The sequence below is a fragment of the Pelobates fuscus genome, chromosome 4 (assembly GCF_036172605.1).
Source record: "Pelobates fuscus isolate aPelFus1 chromosome 4, aPelFus1.pri, whole genome shotgun sequence".
Lineage (NCBI taxonomy): Eukaryota > Metazoa > Chordata > Amphibia > Anura > Pelobatidae > Pelobates > Pelobates fuscus.
In genome coordinates, this window is record NC_086320.1 from 39,453,110 (window position 1) to 39,474,517 (window position 21,408).

Genomic DNA, 21,408 nt, shown 5'->3' on the forward strand with positions numbered 1-21,408 from the left:
CTTGCACTGACGTCATGTAGACTTCACTTTTAAACTTGTACCCAGGTTGTTGGATGCTCAACTGTGTGGGAGAAAAGCAAACCTTAAGATAGCAGAAAAATGGCGAGCATTTTTGGGCCCCATGAAAGCTTGGACACTGGGCAATGAATTATTTTCCTCTGTATTATAGGTTGCTCTTCTCATGATTCAATTTATTTTATATAAATCCATCATTTTCATATAAATAATTAACTTTGCCATAAATTAATTCCATTATAACTTGCTTATTTCGGTACATACTTGGTAGGCTGTGAGACCAGTGCGTCTTTGTGTAGTCTATAGCAGGGGAAGTTATTGAACGTTCCGGGTTCCATGGAGACTCCTTCCATAGCTGCATATTCCTTCTCCACCAGACCAAACACATTCATCATTTTAAATCCTGCAATATAGCGTACAATGTTATTTCACAATTCAATGTTTGTTGTCGAATTATTTACAACACACCTTCACCTGCATATCATGTGCAGGCCTTTAACCCCTTAAGGACACATGCCATGTATGACATGTCATGGTTCCCTTTTATTCCAGAAGTTTGGTCCTTAAGGGGTTAAATACAAATTATAACTGATACCTATTCAATATAGTAAAATGCTCTAATAATTAGTTTTGTTTTATTTTTTATGTTATCTTGTTCAGGAGCAAAACCCCATCACAAAAACTTACATGGTTAAAATGTGTTTATTATATTAGGTGAATTATTTTAGCTTAGGTACTTTATTTTCCTTTTCAGATTAATCAGATTTAGATGTTTGTGATGGTTTGCACATCATTAAAAAGTCACTCTAAGCACAATAACCCCTGAATTATTGCAGTGGTTGTGGTGTCTGGACTCCTGTCACAGAGAGCCTTTGTGGATTCAGCTTTTGATAGGGTTAATGGTGATTCACTAGGGCAGACTCTCATCTATCCAAACAAATATTTTAGATCCGTAAAAAGGAAGGTGAACTTTCTTCGTATGACACCCCAAACTGTGTTGGAGGATCATCGTTGTTGGTAGATCAACCAGTTTTTGTAAAACCACTTAAAACCGTTTGATCAAAACTGAAGGAACTGCATCCAATACATATTAAGTGGCTATGGTGCATACTGTCACTGCTGTCTTAGAACATGTCTTAGAACATGTCTTAGAACATGTATTGTAAATTTTATGGTGAGCAGGGGTCACATGGCCATATTAGGCAAGTTGTTAATTGATTAATAGTGTCAGGATTCTATCCTGACAACCCAACATATTTCTTTTCATCTGTTTTATTTACTCCAATACCTGTTTTCCACCACTAGTGGCCTCCCTAACCACTAGTCTAAGCTCAGTCTCTCACACCTGCCTAAGATGATCATCTGAATTGTGCTATAAGAGGCCACACCAAAGGGCTTTTACATTGATAGTTGTTTATGAATTTTCTATGCGAACGCCTGACTGCATTCACCTGTTTGATGTGAACCGGTCTGCCTGCTTATTCTCCTATTGCTGCATTCGAATTTTTCATTCGAATGCTGGATTCACCTGTTTGATGTGAACCAGTCTGCCTGCCTATTCTCCTATTGCTGCATTCGAATTTTTCATTCGAATGCTGGATTCACCTGTTTTATGTGTTCCCCCCGGCGGCCATTTTCTATCAGTCACTTTGGCGCTCTTTTTCCCTCCGTTCTCCTTATCTGCCGGTCTGGACCCTGGTGAGCTCCCTCCTTTTTCCTCTGTTTACACTGCCTAGCCTGGGGTGATTAACTCCTGCTAGTTGCATCCTCCACATATTTAGCAGCTCTATTTTCTATTCACTACTCAGTATATATTTTGGTTGTCTCCCTATATATTATACTGCATATTATACTGCATATTCCCTGCATATATATATATATATATATATATATATTTTTTTTTTTTTTTTTATTTGGACCTGACCTTAGCCTCAGTTAATATTATTATGCCTAAACCTAAAGGGCCTGTCTCCCCTCTTTCCCCTGAGGATAGGGATATACCCCAAGCGCTGGCTGACCCTATCTCTGCCAGCTCTGGCCCCCCTTCTTCTGCGGGCGACCCTATGTCGGTGCCGGATGATGCCCAGGCCTTAGCACTGCAACGTTCAGTCACAGACGCCATTATGGCCGCCATGGGCTCAATGTCCGCAACCCTGTCTCAGACTATTTCTCAGGCTTTATTGGCACAACCTGTACCCGCAGAAGCGTCTGCCATACCTACATGCTTAGCGCATCCCTCTGTAAACCTCCCAGGGGGCGACTCTAGAAAGGCTAAGGCCAAATCTAAACACCTGATCCCTCCCGCCTCCAGAACCACCAAGACTGGTGTGAAAATAGCCACCCAAGATAGCGTGCCTGTGTCACGCAAAAGAGCCTTTCCGCGCCAGGCAGAACGGGCGCGGCACTGGAAATGTGCCAGAGCACTTACAGAGTGCGACTCCGACTCAGAAATCGGGTCTTGTGAGGAGGCTATTGATGAGTCCGGGGATGACTCTAAGAACGAGTCGGACGGGCAGGACACTGACCCATTTGCCCCTACCCTACCAGGATTGGTAATTAGTGACTCTCGCAGTGACTCTCCCGCTACCGCGGGTTCGACTCTCATGGACCCGGCTGGAGAACCTATGTTTGACCCGGATGCTCTCCATCACCCGAGGTCGGCAGAATGGCTCCCAGCCGACCATGTAGCAAAATATCTTGAGAACTGGGTTAGGCGCCCTCTTAGCAAGACGGCGCGCAACAAGCTCAGGGCAGAATGCCCTAGACCCCTTATCCCTAATAAAGTCTGCGACAAACCTATTGTAGACCCTAAAATGACGCAGTTTCTTGCAAAGATGGGGTTGGAATCCCCGTAAGGGTCTGGAATCTGCATTAAAGTCATGCCAGGACAAACACCTGGACATTTTTGGTCCCTTAGCAAAATTATTTGACCTGGCCGAGATGGCCAGAACTGAGAACAGACAGGTTGACCCGGAAGAACTCCGTGGTTGGGTGCAGAGGGCAATCTGCATAGCCGGTAGTGTGAACACTTCCCTGTCTATAGAACGGCGTAAAGCCATCCTCTTTAAAATCGAGCCCAAACTGGCCAACCTCGCCCTCAGTGAGGCGGGCAAAGACGCTCAGGGCCAGCTGTTCGGAGACTCCTTTATCAAGGATCTGGGGCGCTTTGTAGGTGCTTTCACAGCCTTAGACAAGGCCCAGTCCTCCATGAGGAGAGTATTTCAGGGACGAGTCTCTTCCAGGGCCGGCAGATTCAGGAGCCGTCTGTCCGGCCGATCTAATTTTAACTCCCGAGGATCGGGACGAGGCTCTTATAACCAGAGGCCACATTATCAGGACACGAGACACCAGTCTCCTTTCTTCCCATCTCGTGGAAGACCATGGCACTCCAGAAGCTTCAGAGGGAACCCCGGTTCCAGACGCCCTTACGGTAAGACCACACCTAATTCATGCTTTTTCCAATATCTGTGTAGGGGGCAGACTCTGTCATTTTTTACATGCCTGGTTAGAGATCACCTCAGATGCCTGGGTTGTGAACATGGTAAAGGGGTTCCACATAGAATTGGTAGACTCCCCGGGTCGCATTCCTCCCCCTCACCCTATGGTAATGTCAAAGGCAAACCGCGCCTTAATAGACAAGGAACTATTGTCACTCCACATGAAAGGAGCGATAGAACGGGCACCACTGAACCATGCTGGGGTTATCAGCAACATTTTCCTGGTGGAAAAGAAAGGCGCCCAGATGCGCCCAGTTATAAACCTTCGGGCCCTAAACTCCATAGTGCGCTACCGACACTTCAAAATAGAGGGAATCCACCTCCTTCGGGACTTACTCCTACGTGGAGACTGGATGGCAAAGTTAGACCTCAAAGATGCCTACCTAACGGTCCCGGTGACCGAGTCATCCAGGGACCTACTGAGGTTCCTCTGGAAAGGCGGAACATGGCGATTCACATGCCTCCCGTTCGGACTCTCGTCTGCTCCGTGGTGCTTCACCAAATTGATGCGACCGGCCATGGCTTGGCTGCGCAGTCGCGGGGTAAGGCCGATAGTCGTCTAGGTTTCTTGCTCAACAGGGAGAAGTCCTGCCTATCCCTGACCCGACACATGGAGTTCCTGGGGTTCACAGTCGACTCGGAGGCGGAGTCTCTCAGTCTCCCTCCAACCAAAATACGCTTAATCCACAAGGAACTACGACGTGCCCTCACGAGACACCAGCTGTCGTTGCGACACCTGGCATGACTCATTGGACTACTGACCTCGTCCATCCAGGCGGTGTTCCCGGCTCCGCTCCACTACCGAGCTCTTCAACGCCTGAAGATAGCACACCTTCGCAAAGGGGCCTCGTATGCAGATTTGGTCCCCCTGGACTCGGAATCCCGAGACGAGATGACCTGGTGGATCCACAACCTATCCGCCTGGAATGGCAAGGCGGATCATTACGGTTACTGGCATGGAGAATTTCAGGGGACCCTGGGAAGTCCCAGGAGTTTCGGACACAACTCGACGCCTCTTGGCTGACGCATGGGCTCCCGGCACTAGACGCTCATATGGGACCGCTTGGAGAGCTTGGGTTGGTTGGTGCCTGGCTACCGTGGCGGCTCCTGTGATGGCGATACTACTCGGACCTCACCTTGCAACAACTCTCTGCCAAATTGGTATGCCTGTTCTGCCTCATTTCATGTAAACAAGTCTCGGAGGTACGTGCCCTGGACCATGCTGCGAGATCCTTCACCCCGGATGGGGTGACATTCAATATCTCCAGAAGGATGAAGACGGCCATACGCTCAGTCTCGTACCCGTGTTTTCCGTCTAACCCACTTTTGTGCCCAGTGACCTGTTTGAAGGAATACGAACTTCGAACGAAGGCCCATAGGTCGGACCCAACGCCTCAACTTTTCCTTGCTACCCGTCGACCATTCACCCCTGTATCCAGCACGACTCTGGCTCGTTGGGTGAAGTGGATTATGTCGCAAGCGGGGGCGGATACATCCATCTTTAGCGCCCACTCCACACGTGGGGCGTCAGCCACGTCCATGGCCTCTTCGGGGGCACGCCTGAAAGACCTTATGAGGATGGCGGACTGGTCCAGAGAATCCACCTTCAGGGAATTCTACTTCCGACCTCAGCCACACGTTTTCTCGTCGGTTATTGCTCAGCTTTAAACTAGCAATATGAGCCTCCGTGTCTTGACATAAAATTACATGATTTTGCTATTTCATGACGAAAAGTCATGATTTTATAAAAGACACGGAGGCGAGTATTGCCCCTCCCTATTACTTATTTATATAATTTCCCCCCCTGTCATTTCTCGCTTCGGGCGGTAAGTATAACATTGCCTTGCATGAATGTATGACTTATATGTACATCTGACTCATGACACTTCACATACATGGGGACTCTTGACTCAGGTACGAATGGGGGTACACTAACGGGTGGCTTGGTTTCCAATGTATCGTATCTTGACATGGGCAAATAGTGTTAGTACCGATTTAACCTTTGGGCTCCTGTCATTATGTCTTCACAGGTTGATCCACTTCTAAGCGCATCGCATGAAGGACGTCTCTATGCTCAGGACTTCCACAAGTTAGCTGAAGTTCAAGAGTTGACAAAGAGATGGACTCCCTATGGTTAAAGTTTCACCATTCGTTCCCGGTTTTGCCTATGTTCGAGGGCATCCGCTGTTCCTGTATCAACAAGGACTCTGGGCCGTGGCCCTTCTAGTGCTGGACTGTTTCCTGACTTCCGGTTACTGTTGGCGGGTAGCATCTCCAAAGAAAGAGGAATTGGAGGAGGAGGTGCTGCCTATTATACTGGGACCGGATATGGGAGTGTCCTATCTCTATGGTTACTGTTTTTTCTTACTGTTAATATACTTTGCTGCTATTGGTGGACAGTAAAGAAAGGGTTAAGCAATACTCGCCTCCGTGTCTTTTATAAAATCATGACTTTTCGTCATGAAATAGCAAAATCATGTAATTCTTTAAGCCTTTATTATATTCTGATTATTTCTGTACTGTTATATTATGATTGCCTGTTACCTATAATTTATCTTCTAGGTTTCCTGTAAACCTGCTTTGGGGCATATTACCTAAACTTCTATTTCTATAACTATTCTTTCTTACTTACCTGTAATTGTATTTATTGGTTCCCCTCCTTCCTCCTAGCCTATAATTTCTCTTATAGGTTTTCCTCTAACTTTAATACCTATAATCTAGTTTATAGGTTCTGCTTTCTCCCATTGTCCTTATTGTTTATTTTCCCTTTTTATCCTGTTACCCTTATTGTTACTGTAATGGATCAACGGGCACCCCGACTGGGTATCTCCATTGATGGTTGCTCCTAGCACTTCCTGAGGACTCCAAGCACTGCAGCAGACACCATAACCACCATAGACTCCTTCAGAGGGCAAGACAGGAACAAGCTCTTACAAGAGCTTAGGAGTGATTATAGCAAGGGAATATGCAGAGCATAGCAATCCCTTGTAGCAGATTCCACCAATAAGAGACAGGACTCCAGATTGAGGGTGAAGTAGAACTGATTTACTGGGGCTACCTGCCCGGCTTTTATGTAGGTCTTCCACCTGGTGGACACCCTAGGGGACCAGATGGAAAACTGGGATACAAAGTGGACATTGACCAATCACAAGCTTACACATTTAAATACTCCCACAATGCATTATAATCCCTCCTCTCTGTCCTGGATATAATTGGGAAGTTATCCAATTATCTCCAAGGACAGAGGCAAAACTCCATTAGCCACATGTTAGTAAAAAATACATAAAATTACACAGTGTTACAATTACTACATAAAACCTATACATTCAACCTATCCCCAGATAGCTGAGATCTAAGCGCACATTATTACCGATTGGCGCTCAGATGACATACATACAGTTCAATCGCCATGGAGCCAAAGTCTTTCACATAGGCTTTTGTTACACGAATGAGCTCCATGGCATATCTATCTGGGGTAACACTGCTCACATAGGGAAAGTACCAAACGGACGGCGTTCGTATGAATTGCAGGAGAAGGGAGGTCGGCAGCTCAGTGGCATTCGTGCAAATAAGTGTCCATTTTGAGTTCCATAGATTTGGAGCTGAACACCGCTGGCCGTTCGGGAGTTTAATATGGCCGCTGCCACGTGTTCGGTTATACAAACAGCGGCCACCCAGCGTTCACCAATTAGCTGCGGTTAACTGCAGCTTCTAGGAGATAAATCACTGGCACACTCCTTGCCCAGGTGGTCCCCCATTCGTGCGTTGGTTTGGTAGATTCAATCTACCGAACGCCCAGGCAGAAAGGCACGAACAAGCCTTTCTGCAGGGGAAAATATCAGCGTTTAACATGGGGCCATAGTCCAGAGGGAGTAGGCAAGCAACCAGGCTTCTCCAGTGCTTCGTGGCGAGGTTGGTTTTGCCACAGTTACCTTGTCTAAACATGCCAAAGATTCAAAATAAAGAACCTCAAGTCAGCCCCGGCATAAGTCTTTTATCTGACCTACACAAGAACATGACAAATAGATTTCAGTAACAGACTACAACCTACATGCCTTACCTATAATAGAGTATAAAGAATCTATAACACAAGAATAAGATATGCACGAAACTCATCACAAACAACAAATCAAATGTCATTCTCATTCTTTCAAATAAAATCATCAGAGAACTGTAGACAACCATACCTGATGCACTCTGGCCTTGAATGAACATCAACGGACAAGCTAAGGGAAGAATAAGGAATACAATTTTAGAAAATCTACACATGCATTTTCAGTTAACATTTTCATATTTTTTTTTTACATGTTTGAAAAGTTTGTATCTTGTGTATACCTGTAAGATCAATTTAGCAGCAAGCCATATCTTCTAGAAAGACATTTTAAAGTAAGTAAATAACCGGGAGCCAGAATATGAAGTCACTCCAGCACTGGCAACACTAAGCAGTGCGGGAGGGAGCAGAGCAAGAAGATTACAGCTTCCTCACCTCCTCCTGTCTCCACTGGACCCCAGTGAAAGAATCCATTCTGCCAAAGTTAGGGAGGCTGAGTGGATTTAAATTAAACTTTAAAAAAAAGAATAATTTGTGAGTATATGAGCAAATATGTGTGAGTGTAAATGTGTCCGTTTCAGTGTGTGTCTGTCAGTAAGTGTGTGTGTCTATCCTTCAGTGTGTATTTTATACTTTCAATATTGCATTAAAAAGTCCTGCACATGTGTACTGGGGATACCAGCCTGCAGTGCTCCTTTACCTGATAATTAATGTCCACCAGCCTTAGTTTAGCACAGAATTAGGCAGGCTTTGCCACTCCAGATGTAGTGGACTACATTCCCCATAATGCTTTTACTGCTCTTATAACATCTGGAGTGCAAAAGGTTGCAAAAGGTTGCAAAAGCCTGGTTTAGTACATAATAGAGAAAAGTTCTCTGTGCAATTGAAAGCGCTTTGTGTTTTTAACAAAGTAGATATATGTGGATAGCAGCTCAACACTACATTCCCATCTTCCCTAGTTTGGCCTAAATATAGCTAACTGCTACAGGTTCCCTCTGAGATGGCACGAGAGGGCAAAAACATTTTTGAGATCTGAGCAAGGATTTACAGAAAGGCAAACTATGGAGGTTTCTCAGAGCCTTTGCACAGTCTCATATTTTCTGTTTATGTTGCAATGCTTTTACTTAGGCTCTACCTGAGTAAAAAGGCTAATGCAGATTTGTAGAAACATAGAAACATAGAGCGTAGTTACCATTAAAGTATATGGGAATTTTTGTAGATACATCATTTGAAACATAGAAACATAGAATGTGACGGCAGATAAGAACCATTCGGCCAATCTAGTCTGCGCAATTTTCTTAATACTTTCATTAGTCCCTGACCTCATCTTATAGTTAGAATAGCCTTATGCCTATCCCACGCATGCTTAAACTCCTTCACTGTGTTAACCTCTACCACAGCTGGAAGGCTATTCCATGCATCCACTACCCTCTCAGTAAAGTAATACTTCCTGATGTTATTTTTAAACCTTTGCCCCTCTAATTTAAGACAATGTCTTCTTGTTGTGGTAGTTCACCCTGAAGGGTATCAAATACACTGCCCTTATGAGGTTTCTGTGAGAGTTTGCCTATTGTGAGAGCTCTCATATTCTCTGTTTGTGTTGCTAAATATAGCAAATACAATTTTCAGGTAATAGCAACTCACTGTTCGGTGAATAGACCCCAAAGTATTTACCAACAGGGTTATTTAATGAAGTCCATACAGAATGCAAGACATTGTTCCTGGAATCCGACAATGTCTGGATTTTGTAATTCAGGCCCCGAACAGAATGGATTTTAATTTGGTCAGGATTTCAGCCGGATCTGAACTATTTGCTCACAGGCAGCTCAAGCAGCCAGGGGGAAATTAGTTAGAAAACCTTCGGCGGAGTGGGGCTTAATTATGTGGCAGGCGGCCAGCACTTGCTAGCCAGCCGACACATTAAAAAAGTAAAGAGAATAAAACTCAATAAACTTTCTATGGGGGTCCTATTAAGACCCCCCTCATCACCTGTGGGTGGGAGCCGGGGGGAGAACACTTGGTCCTTCTCCATTAATATTAGAGTAACCACACACAATTCCTGTGTGTGGGGACATGAGGGGGACTATGCCCTCACCCCCAGTTAATTTAGGATGATACCTTTTCTAACGACAGGGGGCAAGGGATGGAGAATATAGTAATATGGGGGTCTTATTGACCCCTATAGAATTTTTTTTTTTTTTTTCACCTCTTGTAATGTGGCGGCTGACCAGTTGCCAGCGCTGTCAGCATGCAAATTGTTCATCAAATTATTAATTCCCTTGCTAAAAGCATGTGCCCATGGAAGAAGACCTTTTTTAGATCGAAGAGAGTATAAGAGACTATTTGTCGTAAGGTTTGATATTGCCAGCGGTGATCCTTTTTTATGCACTTTAGGATATATCCCTTATTTTAATTTATTGCTACACTGTGTACTTTTGGCATATGTCCATGTCCATATATATAGATAATTTTTTATGTCAATATAGTTTTTTGTATATTCTCAATAAATTCAATTTTTACACACTGGATCAACTCTGGATCAGCTATTATTTCGTTGAGCCTGTATAGGCACCCTTGAGCTTGACATACAGAGCCTGGTACGGCTCTGCATTATGTGAGTTAGATTCCAGCAGTTATTTGACTGTTTCTGCTTATACTCTATTATGGTATGTATTTTTTATATGTTTTTTCTTAGGTACCTAATTGAGTCATATGGAATCTTGCTGTTGAGACTTTTTAAGTATATCTTTGTAGTGTGAAACACTGTTATGTGTTATTGGTGCTTTGTTATGTATTAGTATATTAGTGGGGGACACTTTGTACCTATATCTCACACTATATATCTCTAAAAGTGCCAAGACACTTTACATGTGTTTTTGTTTAGTTGAAATTGTTCAAGGCAAGGGCACGATTGATCCTGGAAGTTTATCAATGTACAGAGATTTGTATCTATACATTTGTCCGTCAGTCAGTTTGTGGTTGGTACAATTTATAACTAGGATTCACAGCGCTAATATTTGTTATGACAAAGTCCCTTTAACCATCAGTGCCTGTGGGATCTACCCTTACGTCATTCAAAAGTTAGTTTTTAACAGCACAAAAAAAATACGAGCAGAAAAACTGCTACTAACTTGCTGTGGCCGTCTCACAAACAAAGGTGATCAGTTCATCTTCAATTTTCTTGAAACCATCAAAGTCATCGACGAAGAAAACATGCCTCTCGCTGGGCTTGCTGCCAATGTTAACTAACTCTGCGTAGTCCGCATCTGCTACACCAATAGCAAAAATACTGGAGCCTAGAATGAAGATAAAATACATAACATTAACACTGTCATTGCAGAATGGAGTTACAGAAATAATTATTCTTCTCCCTGTGAAAATCAGCATCAAAACATAGAATGTGACGGCAGATAAGAACCATTCGACCCATCTAGTCTGCCCAATTTTCTAAATACTTTCATTAGTCCCTGGCCTTATCTTATAGTTAGGATATCCTTATGCCTATCCCACGCATGCTTAAACTCCCTCACTGTGTTAACCTCTACCACTTCAGCTGGAAGGCTATTCCAAAAGAAAATGTGATTGACTTGTAAAGAGTGTGATGTGGGAGTGTAAGAGGCCCCAGTGAGATTGGAACTTACGACCCCTGGTTTACAAGACCAGTGCTCTAACCCCTGAGCTATGGAGCCCTGAGCAGTTTTTTTTTAATCGGATTAATGGTGTCTATGGCTTAAAACATGTCCCTTTGTGTGATATTGATTCTTTACCTTCCATTTGTAAATCTTTGGCAAGCTTGTTCACTTCGTCTTGAGACCGTCCATCTGTGATCACCACCAGTACTTTCGGAACACCTTTTCTCATACCAGATTCATGAGTAAGCAAGTCATCTCGAACGTGCTTAATGGCTCTCCCTGTAAAATAAGATTTCAAAAAGAATTCTGTTTATTTTTTGAAAATGGTCATGAGTAAAAGTAAAGATTTTTTTTCAGTGTCTTTGTGTGAGGGGCAGAAGGGAGACCAGTCTTACTATAGAAAAGCAGTCCTGAGTTAAATATAAGTTCTCCATCCACATTAGAATGTACGAAACAAAGTACGAAAAATGAAGAAATCAAGGAAGAACAGCTAGATGCTAAATGTGCACAGGGAGTGCTACATACAATTTATTTGAAAGACCAAAAAGAAACAAACATTTAGGGTTTCCTCTTTGTCAATTCCGAAAGAACAATTTTGCATTGACAAAGGGGAAATCCGAAATGTTTGAAATATACAGATGTAGCACATGTAACAATATTTTAAAAGTTTGTAGTTGCTAACTACATAATAAAAAAAAGATTTCATAAGATACTATAAACAATAGTGACAGTGTTAATCTAATGAAGATTGCAAATGTAATTAAATAAAAGCTGGGAAATAAAACAGAACATGTTGTCATTTACAGAAAAGCAGGGATTTTATCTTATCTCATGCCAAGTTTATACATCTCTTCTTTCTATGTTTCCTTTATCTGATCTAGAAATAGATGAATGAAGCAGGAGGAGAACGTGTGGGATGTTTATTACTCACCTGTTTTCGTGTTTCCACCCTTGTACGCAATCTGCCGAATCGCGCCCAGAAGGGATTCTTTGGAAGTGTACGAATTTAGTTTAAACTCTGTCCTTGCATCATCACTAAATTGAGCAATTGCAACCTGGAAATAGAAAATAACAAAACATATATTTATCAGAGTTATTCTATAACTAGGAATTCAAAGTGAATTTCAAATTTTGCCAGGAATTCAAAGTGAATTTCAAATTTTAAAGCAAACAGGAACTGAAAACATAGCTAACGTGGATGGTATTCCAGTTCGACTATTGTAACCTTAAATTTGAAATTAAAGTAACACTCCAAACAAATAAGACACATTAGCTTGCTGCAGTTCTTTATGTGTCAAAAAAAGTGCAGTTTTCAACAGAGATTGGCCTTATTATAAAATAACTTTGTTACACCCCCCCTGACTTTTAATCAAGAAGGCAATCGATCCTGTTACTTCCTGGTTGCTTAGCTCAGTGGAGCTAAACTCGAGAGGCAGCAAATGCTCAGAGCACCTGCCTTGCAAAGACGTTTCATTGAGCTGCATTGGGAAGTCTGTGATTGGACAGCCACAGAAAGTCTGGGTGGAGTTATAAGGGGAGGGCTTCCAAAGGCTACAGACAAGAGATCTGCAGTTTTTGCAAGCTGAATGTATATACACTCCCAATGAATAAAATGCATAATTAAATGCATGCGTGTTTTCATTGGGGGTATATCAACCAAATAGTGATTTATGTTTTATTTGGGCAGTAGATTGTCCATTTAATTATAATTCATACTTCAGTAAGCAATCCTGTATGTATGTATATATTAGGGAGATTCCTACAAGGTAAGATGTTGTAGGACACGACTTGCCGTCTAAGTTGTCCCTGGTCCTTTCCTCCGGGATGTTCCTCCCCGTTCAGTGAGGAGTAGTGACTTCACTGTTGGAGGATTGGGCTGCAGGGAGAACTTTGCCTTGTTGAGGGATCTAAGGTAAGTTTTTGCTTTCTTCCTTTCTTAAATCTTTTTTTATGGGAGTGCCATGTCAACAAGGCTTACTCCATCTAAAACCAGTGCTTTATTACCCATTTAAATATAGCACACTTCTGCAACAGGTATAAACATAAAATAGGTTTGTTATAAAAAAAACAAAAACATATTAGCAGTACAATCATTTTCTGTATATCCTATAGTGTAAACTTAGCAGCACTAACCTGTGTTCCTTCAGGACCAATTTCATGGAAAGCTCCTGCAGTGCTATACAGGAAACGAAGAACTTTGTTGAAGTTGTCATCACCGATACTCCATGATCCATCCACCAGGAATACTAGATCTGCTTTGGCATTCTTGCACACTGGCAAAATGTGACAAACACTTCATTAATTTCCATATTCATATATTTTATATGAATAGATACAAATTGTTCATTTTGTCAAATGTCTCAATGTTTTTAAATGCCTAAATATAAAATGTGAGTATGTTTTAACCCCTTAAGGACCAAACTTCTGGAATAAAAGGGAATCATGACATGTCACACACGTCATGTGTCCTTAAGGGGTTAAAGAAATAGAAATGGGATCTGCAAATAATGCTACTGCAAATAATGTTCTACTGGATGTCACCATCAATTGGTACCTGGCAAGCAGACTTAATGAGAGGGTAGAAAATATATGTATTGCAAGGCTCATCCAAGCCTACTCACTCAATACTCTCATATTGTATCAAATAGAAGAGAAATTAAGGAGCCCGTCTGTGCTGGTCCGTCTTGTTAATGGGGTTTTGAAACCTTAGCTAAAGGTCCCTTGGAATTGTTGTCCATAGCAATATGTTTGAGCTTTCAATGCCCCCTATACTATGCTCTCATATCTGACTTAATCTAGTGCTTTTAATAGAATGCACAGAACCAATTACACCCGTTTGTGTTTCCCACAGCTCATCGCAAACTAATGATTGTGTTTGTAAAAAAACATAATTTTTAAGAAATTATAACTTTTTAATAAAAACACTTAAAGTGTCCCTTTTACAATTTTTTGGACTGAACCCAAAAATTAACACATTAACTGAGTTAATTTGAAAGTTCTAGTCTGAAGCAAATAAATTAAAAAGATTAAAAAAAAACCTTAGATGCAATGATGTTCTGGTGCATGGATAGCGTACAATGTAACTGAATATAGCATCACGCATGTGGGTGCGCAAGCCACTTTATTAGTTCTGGTGGTGTGAATGATTGTGGAACTGTCACAATTCCTTGTTAAGGTCGTAAGGCACTTGTGTGTTTTAGTTATCATTAAAAATTTAGGCCACACGAGTTGCATCATACCTTCTTTGGCCGCAGGAATGGTAGTAGGAGCGGCTGTGGTTGGAGGAGGCGTGGGTGCAGCTGTTGGAAGCGGCACTAAAACATTTAAAGAAAAATGGTTAGCCTTACATAAAATAAACATAAAACAAACACATCTCTATGTATGGTTTATTGGAATTTAGATTCAACATTACGATAAAGTCAATAAAGTCAATACAAAACTGATAACCCGTGAGTCTGTTTAATATTCTCATTAAATAAAGGCTTTTCATTGACTTTGGCAGAGCTAGCAGATGCCCTACTAGACTAAGACTCCAACTTGGTCATGTTTGATCTGATGAGCATTTAGTAAATAATCAAACTCATAATTTTCCCAAGAACCAATACATCTCAAGTCCATGTGGCTCAATTCTATGTGGCTGAAACCTACTTACATGTTGTTTCCATAATGCTGACGCCGGGTCCTTCTGTTTCTTGGAGTTGAGCGTATAGAGTGAGTCGATATCTGGTATTGGGTGATAGCTCATAAAAGCAATTACGTGATGTTCCTCCAGGAAGCATGACTTCCTGCTTTGTCTCATCTGCAACAAGGTAATATTGTAGATTACAATTTCCCAAGAAACAGGTTCTTTAAAACATTGAAATAAATAGATTGTATTTCAAACATATCATATCCTAAAACGGTAAGAAGCTTATAATTATAATACTATATAGATGAGAGTGTGCTAAGTCACAATACTAGCTTACTGTGTGATTACCAAATTCTAACGTTACCCAAACAGACTCTACGTTCGCCTCACTAACTTTTATTAGGCTAGATTTTATGCTATCCTTCACATACAGGGCCACCCCTCCCCCTTTCTTGCCTTCCCTGTATTTTCTATACAAAGAGTACCCTGGTATTGCTATGTCCCAGTGATTTTTATCATTATACCATGTCTTAGTAACAGCGACTACATCTACATTATCACTTGCCATTATTGTCACAAGTTCATGGATCTTATTCCCTAAACTGCGAGCTTTTGTAGACATGACTCTAAGCTTATCATTTTTTAACACACTTGCTACAGGCACCTTCTGTCCATGTTTTGGGGGGGGGGCAGTTGGATTGATGTTATATCACCATTTTGCCCCCCTCCTAGTTTAAATATATCCTAGCAAAACCTCTGAACTGCTCACTGAGAACATTTGTTCCCATTTGAGAAAGATGCAAACCATCTTTTTTGAACAGTTCATTTCCATTCCAAACAGAGTTACCATGAGAAATAAAGCCAAATCCTTGCTCCTGACACCATTCACCAAGCCACAACTTAAAGTCCCTAATATGCATCCGCCTGTCGTTCTGAGTGTTATGCACTGGCACTGGAAGCAGCTTGCCGTATATCATTGGCAAAAACACTAAAAACTTCATTTACCTCTGTAACCTCATTGCAAGCCAAGTCATTTTCTCCTTGCCTGTGGATACCGTAGGATCCTTGCACATTTATTCTCATCAGCCAGAGGACATTTGTACCAAATGGAGGTATTTTAAAAGGTGCTTCTGAGTATATAAACTTCTGGAAATGTTTATAATTGGCCATTTTTCTTGTCTACACCACAGCTGGTAAGGAGGAACCATGCAATATTCCAAAACGAGCAGACTGGGTTTACAATATCTGTCCTGTATTTCATTCCAAGTATGGATCCAGGCTAAAGCAATAATAAAGGTCATGATACCCAACCCACTTTAATTTTTGTATTTATTATACATGGAAACTGTGTTATCATTTTTTGCCTGAATTATTGGTGTTTTTCAATCAATGTAACGAATTTGCCAAAAAGCATACACCAACTTAACTGTACGATACATGTAGGATATGTGAAAAATCTATAATATATATATTTCAGAAATTGTTATTTTACACATGGATTTTCAACTTTGCTAACCTTATGTATAGCCCATGCAAGATTTGTTTTGAATTTTACATTATTTAATTTTCTTCTTCACTAAAGAGGAGTATGACACATTTCCGACCTCCTGTTTTGTCATCCCGAACGTATAACTATAATATTAAAAACCTTAATTTAATTTGTTCCACATGTGTATGTGTATTGCTGTTGGATGTTAAAATGTTATCCTTGAGCCTATTTGAAATTTGGATAAAGTACAATCTTAAAAAATATGGCAATATATGGTGGTTGAAAATACACTGAATTTATCATCTCTCTTTCACATAGAAAGTCCAACATAGTGGCATGAATCCAAACTTCAGTTCTATTACTTTAACACATGACTCAAAGTGTAACTTATGCCCAAATTAAATGTGCCTTAGAAAATCACAGGATACCCCATGCACAATGAACCTGGCCTGGCACGTTTTGTCCAAACTGAGGATTTAATCATAGATCATAGGCTAATGAAGACTGGAAAAACACAATTGACTATTGATAACTGCCATGGGAAATAATCACTTTATTTTAATTGCTTTTCTAGTTTAGGTTAGGTTTCCATACAGTCTGTGGATTTCATTGATGTGTTAGAGACAAAGGGACTGTGGCTTGAAGTACCCAGGGGTCCGAAAGTGAGAAAACTGTGTTTGTATTGAGCGTAACATATATTGAAAAACAAGGTGTAATAGAAATGGATTTTGGGACAAAGGGGACCAAGGTTTCAATAAAATTATGAATATCAGCATGTAGTGGTCTGAAAATGTCTTGAGGCTATTATAAGGGTCTGATACTCCAAATGGTTGAAAACTGCTGTGTTAGAATGAAAGGGCCAATGAGACCAATCTGACACAACACTGTATATTCTAAAGCAGCATAGAGGCCCTTTAAATAAGAACATACTGTACCTTGAATGGACTCTATGATCGCGCGGTAAGCAGTAGCGTGTCTCTGCAGTTGCCACTGGGCACACATGCTTGTCATTTTAACTTGATATGAATTCAGGTTTGTCACTCCGAGATACACTGAAATCAAACAGAACCATGTTCACATAAGCTTAACTAGTATATACATTGACTCTAAAAAAATATCTATTTAAGAAAAGAAAGAAAGAGAAGAAACATTTACAAAATCATAGATAGTTTTTAGAACAGAAAACAACAAGAAGCTATAGATAGATTAAAGTATTTGTTTTACCAACATGGGCCTCGATTTCATATTTTTAGATAGACTTTTCAATCGCTCACAATCTCTCAGAAAAACTTTTCACAATCATTACCCACGGACTAATGAAAGTATTTTAGAAAATTGGGCAGACTAGATGGGCCGAATGGTTCTCATCTGCCGTCACATTCTATGTTTCTATGTTTCAAATGATGTATCTACAAAAATATCCATAGACTTTAATAGTGACTAGATAATGGTGCTGATAAATTATTGAAAAGTTGTGGTCATTTGAAAATGTTAGCCAAAAATTTTAAATCGAGGTCATTGATTGATGTGGCTATTCAAAACGGTTTATGGGCTTCTGCAATAGATTGGTCCATGAACATTGGATCCTACCCAGGAAACATTATGATTCTCTTTTGATATTAATGGAATTTATTTATCATTAATATCTTCCAGTTATAAAATCAGTGTATTTGTAAATTCATCATAAAATAGCAAAGGAAAGACATGCAATATGTTTAATTGAAACATTAAAAAAGGATATTCTGGATTCTAATATTATTTGAGTTCAGTCTACCTCACCTCTTGTTCCTATTTAACTCTATGTTGGTATAGTTTAGTAAAGGCACGGATGCCGAGAGTTGATGCAGAGATGAGGTTGCCTCATTATTGTATACGAGTAGAACATTACCTTCTGTAAGTTTATAAAGGTTAACAAGAAGTTGTAGGAGAACCTTAAATCTTTGTGGATGAAGGGGCAGAGAAACATGGTAAACCACAAAAAAAAAAAGGCAAAGTACAGAAATGTACTGGCCTTCTATACTGCAGTAAATTATAAAACATAAATAAAAAGGCAAATCGTGATTTGGGCACAAAGGACATACATAATATCTTTTCTTAAAGAGTGAGGGAAAATATCAAAGTGGGTAGGTCTGGTAAAGTGAAACCCCCTGGTATTGGCTAATGATAAAGAACAAAAGGATAGCAAAATTATGGTAGTAAAATCGGCAATCTGCTTGCTGTTGGATATTCTTTATTTTCGATGTGTAATCTATTTACATGCTGTTGTCTATTTTACATACAATACAGATAGCACATTTTGTATATATTGCATCTTACTTGTTTTAATTCTTCATATCTCATAGCCAGAAAACATTTTCGAAATAAAAAATATGGTAATTTTACTCTACCAGTGACATCGCAGTCCTTTCATTTTTAAAGATAGAGTATCCATCCATCCACCTATCTCTGTCCGTCCATCTTTCATGCAGGCCTTAAAACTTTAAGTCCTAACCTACTAACCAGACCTGAAATATTACTGCCCACTGCATGCCTTGAGGGTCAATGGCACACTCACCAGGGGTGAGTTTCTATTCATCAAGGCTACATTGTCACTCACCATCGGCTAATAGTTAGTGGAAATTGAGCCCTACGTCAATCCATCTATCCACCCATTCCTCTAATGACATACAATTAAAACAATTTAAAAAAAACCCCAAAAAAAACAGTATGACCAATTCCCTTACAGGTTTTTCCTAAGCCAGACAAGGGGTCGCTGAATCCAGTAGAATAGGAAGCTAGAACCTTTAAGCTGTATTCTGTTCCACTGAGTAGATTGAGAATTAGTATGGTATTAACATCATCTCCGACAAACGTCTCTAACGCAGGTCCTCCGACTGGAAAAAAAAAAAAAAAGAGACCAACTTAGCACATATTACTTTTGGACACTTCGAATGAAGTTTCTAATTGTAAAAATAGTGCATAGCTCTGACACATGTACAATGCTGCCTTTTTATACACTCCATACATTTACTGGGAACTAATATTGTTATTCTTGGATCATTTGGCATTTCCAAATATAGGACATCATAAAATATACACATACATGTTAGCAGTCACATAAAACTTTCCTACAGAGCACATGTCCAAGACACACACCAATTAGCCATCTGAAGGTTGAGAAACCTACCACATCGCTCTTCCCTTCCAACTACCAGAGAGTTATTTTAACAAGTTGACCAAAACCAGAAATAAACAGAAATAAAGAGCAATTGTATATTGTAACTTTGTATTGCTGTTGACAAGCATCATAGAGATTTTGTAGAAGAAATATCATCAGCAAACAGCTATGATTGTCCTTGAACGTCACATCTTGTCCAGTAGATCCAAGTCTATCTTGACCTGGCATTAATTAGGAAAAAGGAAACTACTTTTTTACAGGTACATCCATTTATTTTATTTGTATTATTTTTTTTTTTGTGTTTGTGTTTATTATACATTATCCTCCATAGCCAGTAACCTATGTTTATTATACATTATCCCCCATAGCCAGTAACCTGTGTTTATTATACATTATCCCCCCATAGCCAGTAACTTGTGTTTAATATACATTATCCTCCAATAGCCAGTAACCTGTGTTTATTATACATTATCCTCTCATAGCCAGTAACCTGTGTTTATTATACATTATCCCCCCATAGCCAGTAACCTGTGTTTATTATACATTATCCTCTCATAGCCAGTAACCTGTGTTTATTATACATTATCCCTTCATAGCCAGTAACCTGTGTTTATTATACATTATCCTCCCATAGCCAGTAACCTGTGTTTATTATACATTATCCCCCCATAGCCAGTAACCTGTGTTTATTATACATTATCCCCCATAGCCAGTAACCTGTGTTTGTTATACATTATCCTCCCATAGCCAGTAACCTGTGTTTATTATACATTATCATCCCATAGCCAGTAACCTGTGTTTATTATACATTATCCTCCCATAGCCAGTAACATGTGTTTATTATACATTATCCTCCCATAGTCATTTATCGTTGGACCTAGGCAGCATGATGTCTTAGGCCGGCCCAGAGAGTGAGTGAGTGAGTGAATAATATAATATATATGTTCAGAAACATATTAGTAATATATGTAAATCGGGTTCATGCAAAGAGGGTGAAAAGGTATTAAAGAAAAACACACTTATTGCATCAAATTTACAAAGCCAAACTTTTAAAAGCTTTGCTCATTTCTTTCTCGGGATGAGGAATATATCGGTTGTAGACTGAGGATTTCCATCTGACCAATCGTTTAATAATATGCACTGGAGTGTCAGTGTTGAAGGAGACCGAAGCTGCCCCTATTCTACATGAAAGACCCGAAACATGGATACAACCCAATCTTGGGAGTATTGTTCTGATGCAGAAGATGAATTTAGCCGTAGTCAGAGGGATTCAGTGAGAGTAGTGGTGAAATGTGTGTGGCATGACTGAGTGTGGGTAAGTAAGAGTCAAGTATTTTAACTGGGCACTAGTTCTAGGTGGGATAAAGTGGTATAGCGGATGGATGAGTAGTTTGGTTCGTTTTAGAGGTTTGTAGAGAAAGTATATAGTGCTCATGATTTTTAGCGATATCCAATATTTTTAAGGTGGTCCCAGTGCCACCACTCATATCTGGTGTCACAATAGCTTGCATTTAAAAAAAAACAAAAATAACAACTTTTTTGACTGTAATATAATAGCAGTCAGTTTCCTTCACACGTGTGCGTTTCAGGGCCTGCCAGGGCACAGTGTCACAACAGTGCAACTCATATCTGGTGTAACAGTAGTGTACATTTAAAAAAAACAAATACAGGGGGCTTGTTGTCACCTTTCGGGGACCTTTGGTGTTGTACGTGGCTGGGTGGAGGAAGAGACCTTCAATGACATCAGTGAGGACAAGGAACGGGACATGGCTAGCTTGGTATCCAACCTTGTGCAAATGGGGAGTTTGCGGTTGTGCAAATGGACTGTATGCGGTTGTTTGCGGTGCGTTAAACGGGGAGTTTGGTCTGTCACTGTGAAGCGGGCGTAACCCTTACACTACCTGATCGATACAACATCATACCTGATGTTTTAAAGCAC

At 40.5% G+C, this 21,408-nt stretch overlaps 1 protein-coding gene across 2 annotated transcripts in view; it reads right to left on the reverse strand.

Moving 5' to 3' along the window:
• COL14A1 (collagen type XIV alpha 1 chain) overlaps nucleotides 1–21,408 on the reverse strand; it is a 135,995-nt gene that overhangs the window by 47,725 nt on the left and 66,862 nt on the right. For both annotated transcript variants that reach the window (XM_063451104.1, XM_063451103.1), the window contains 10 exons: nucleotides 19,036–19,185; nucleotides 17,248–17,364; nucleotides 14,848–14,994; nucleotides 14,435–14,509; nucleotides 13,329–13,468; nucleotides 12,127–12,250; nucleotides 11,331–11,474; nucleotides 10,695–10,859; nucleotides 7,700–7,738; nucleotides 280–418 (listed from right to left, as the gene is read on the reverse strand). In XM_063451104.1, coding sequence (XP_063307174.1) covers nucleotides 280–418; nucleotides 7,700–7,738; nucleotides 10,695–10,859; nucleotides 11,331–11,474; nucleotides 12,127–12,250; nucleotides 13,329–13,468; nucleotides 14,435–14,509; nucleotides 14,848–14,994; nucleotides 17,248–17,364; nucleotides 19,036–19,185 — 1,240 coding nt within the window. The remainder of the gene's footprint in view (nucleotides 1–279; nucleotides 419–7,699; nucleotides 7,739–10,694; nucleotides 10,860–11,330; nucleotides 11,475–12,126; nucleotides 12,251–13,328; nucleotides 13,469–14,434; nucleotides 14,510–14,847; nucleotides 14,995–17,247; nucleotides 17,365–19,035; nucleotides 19,186–21,408) is intronic.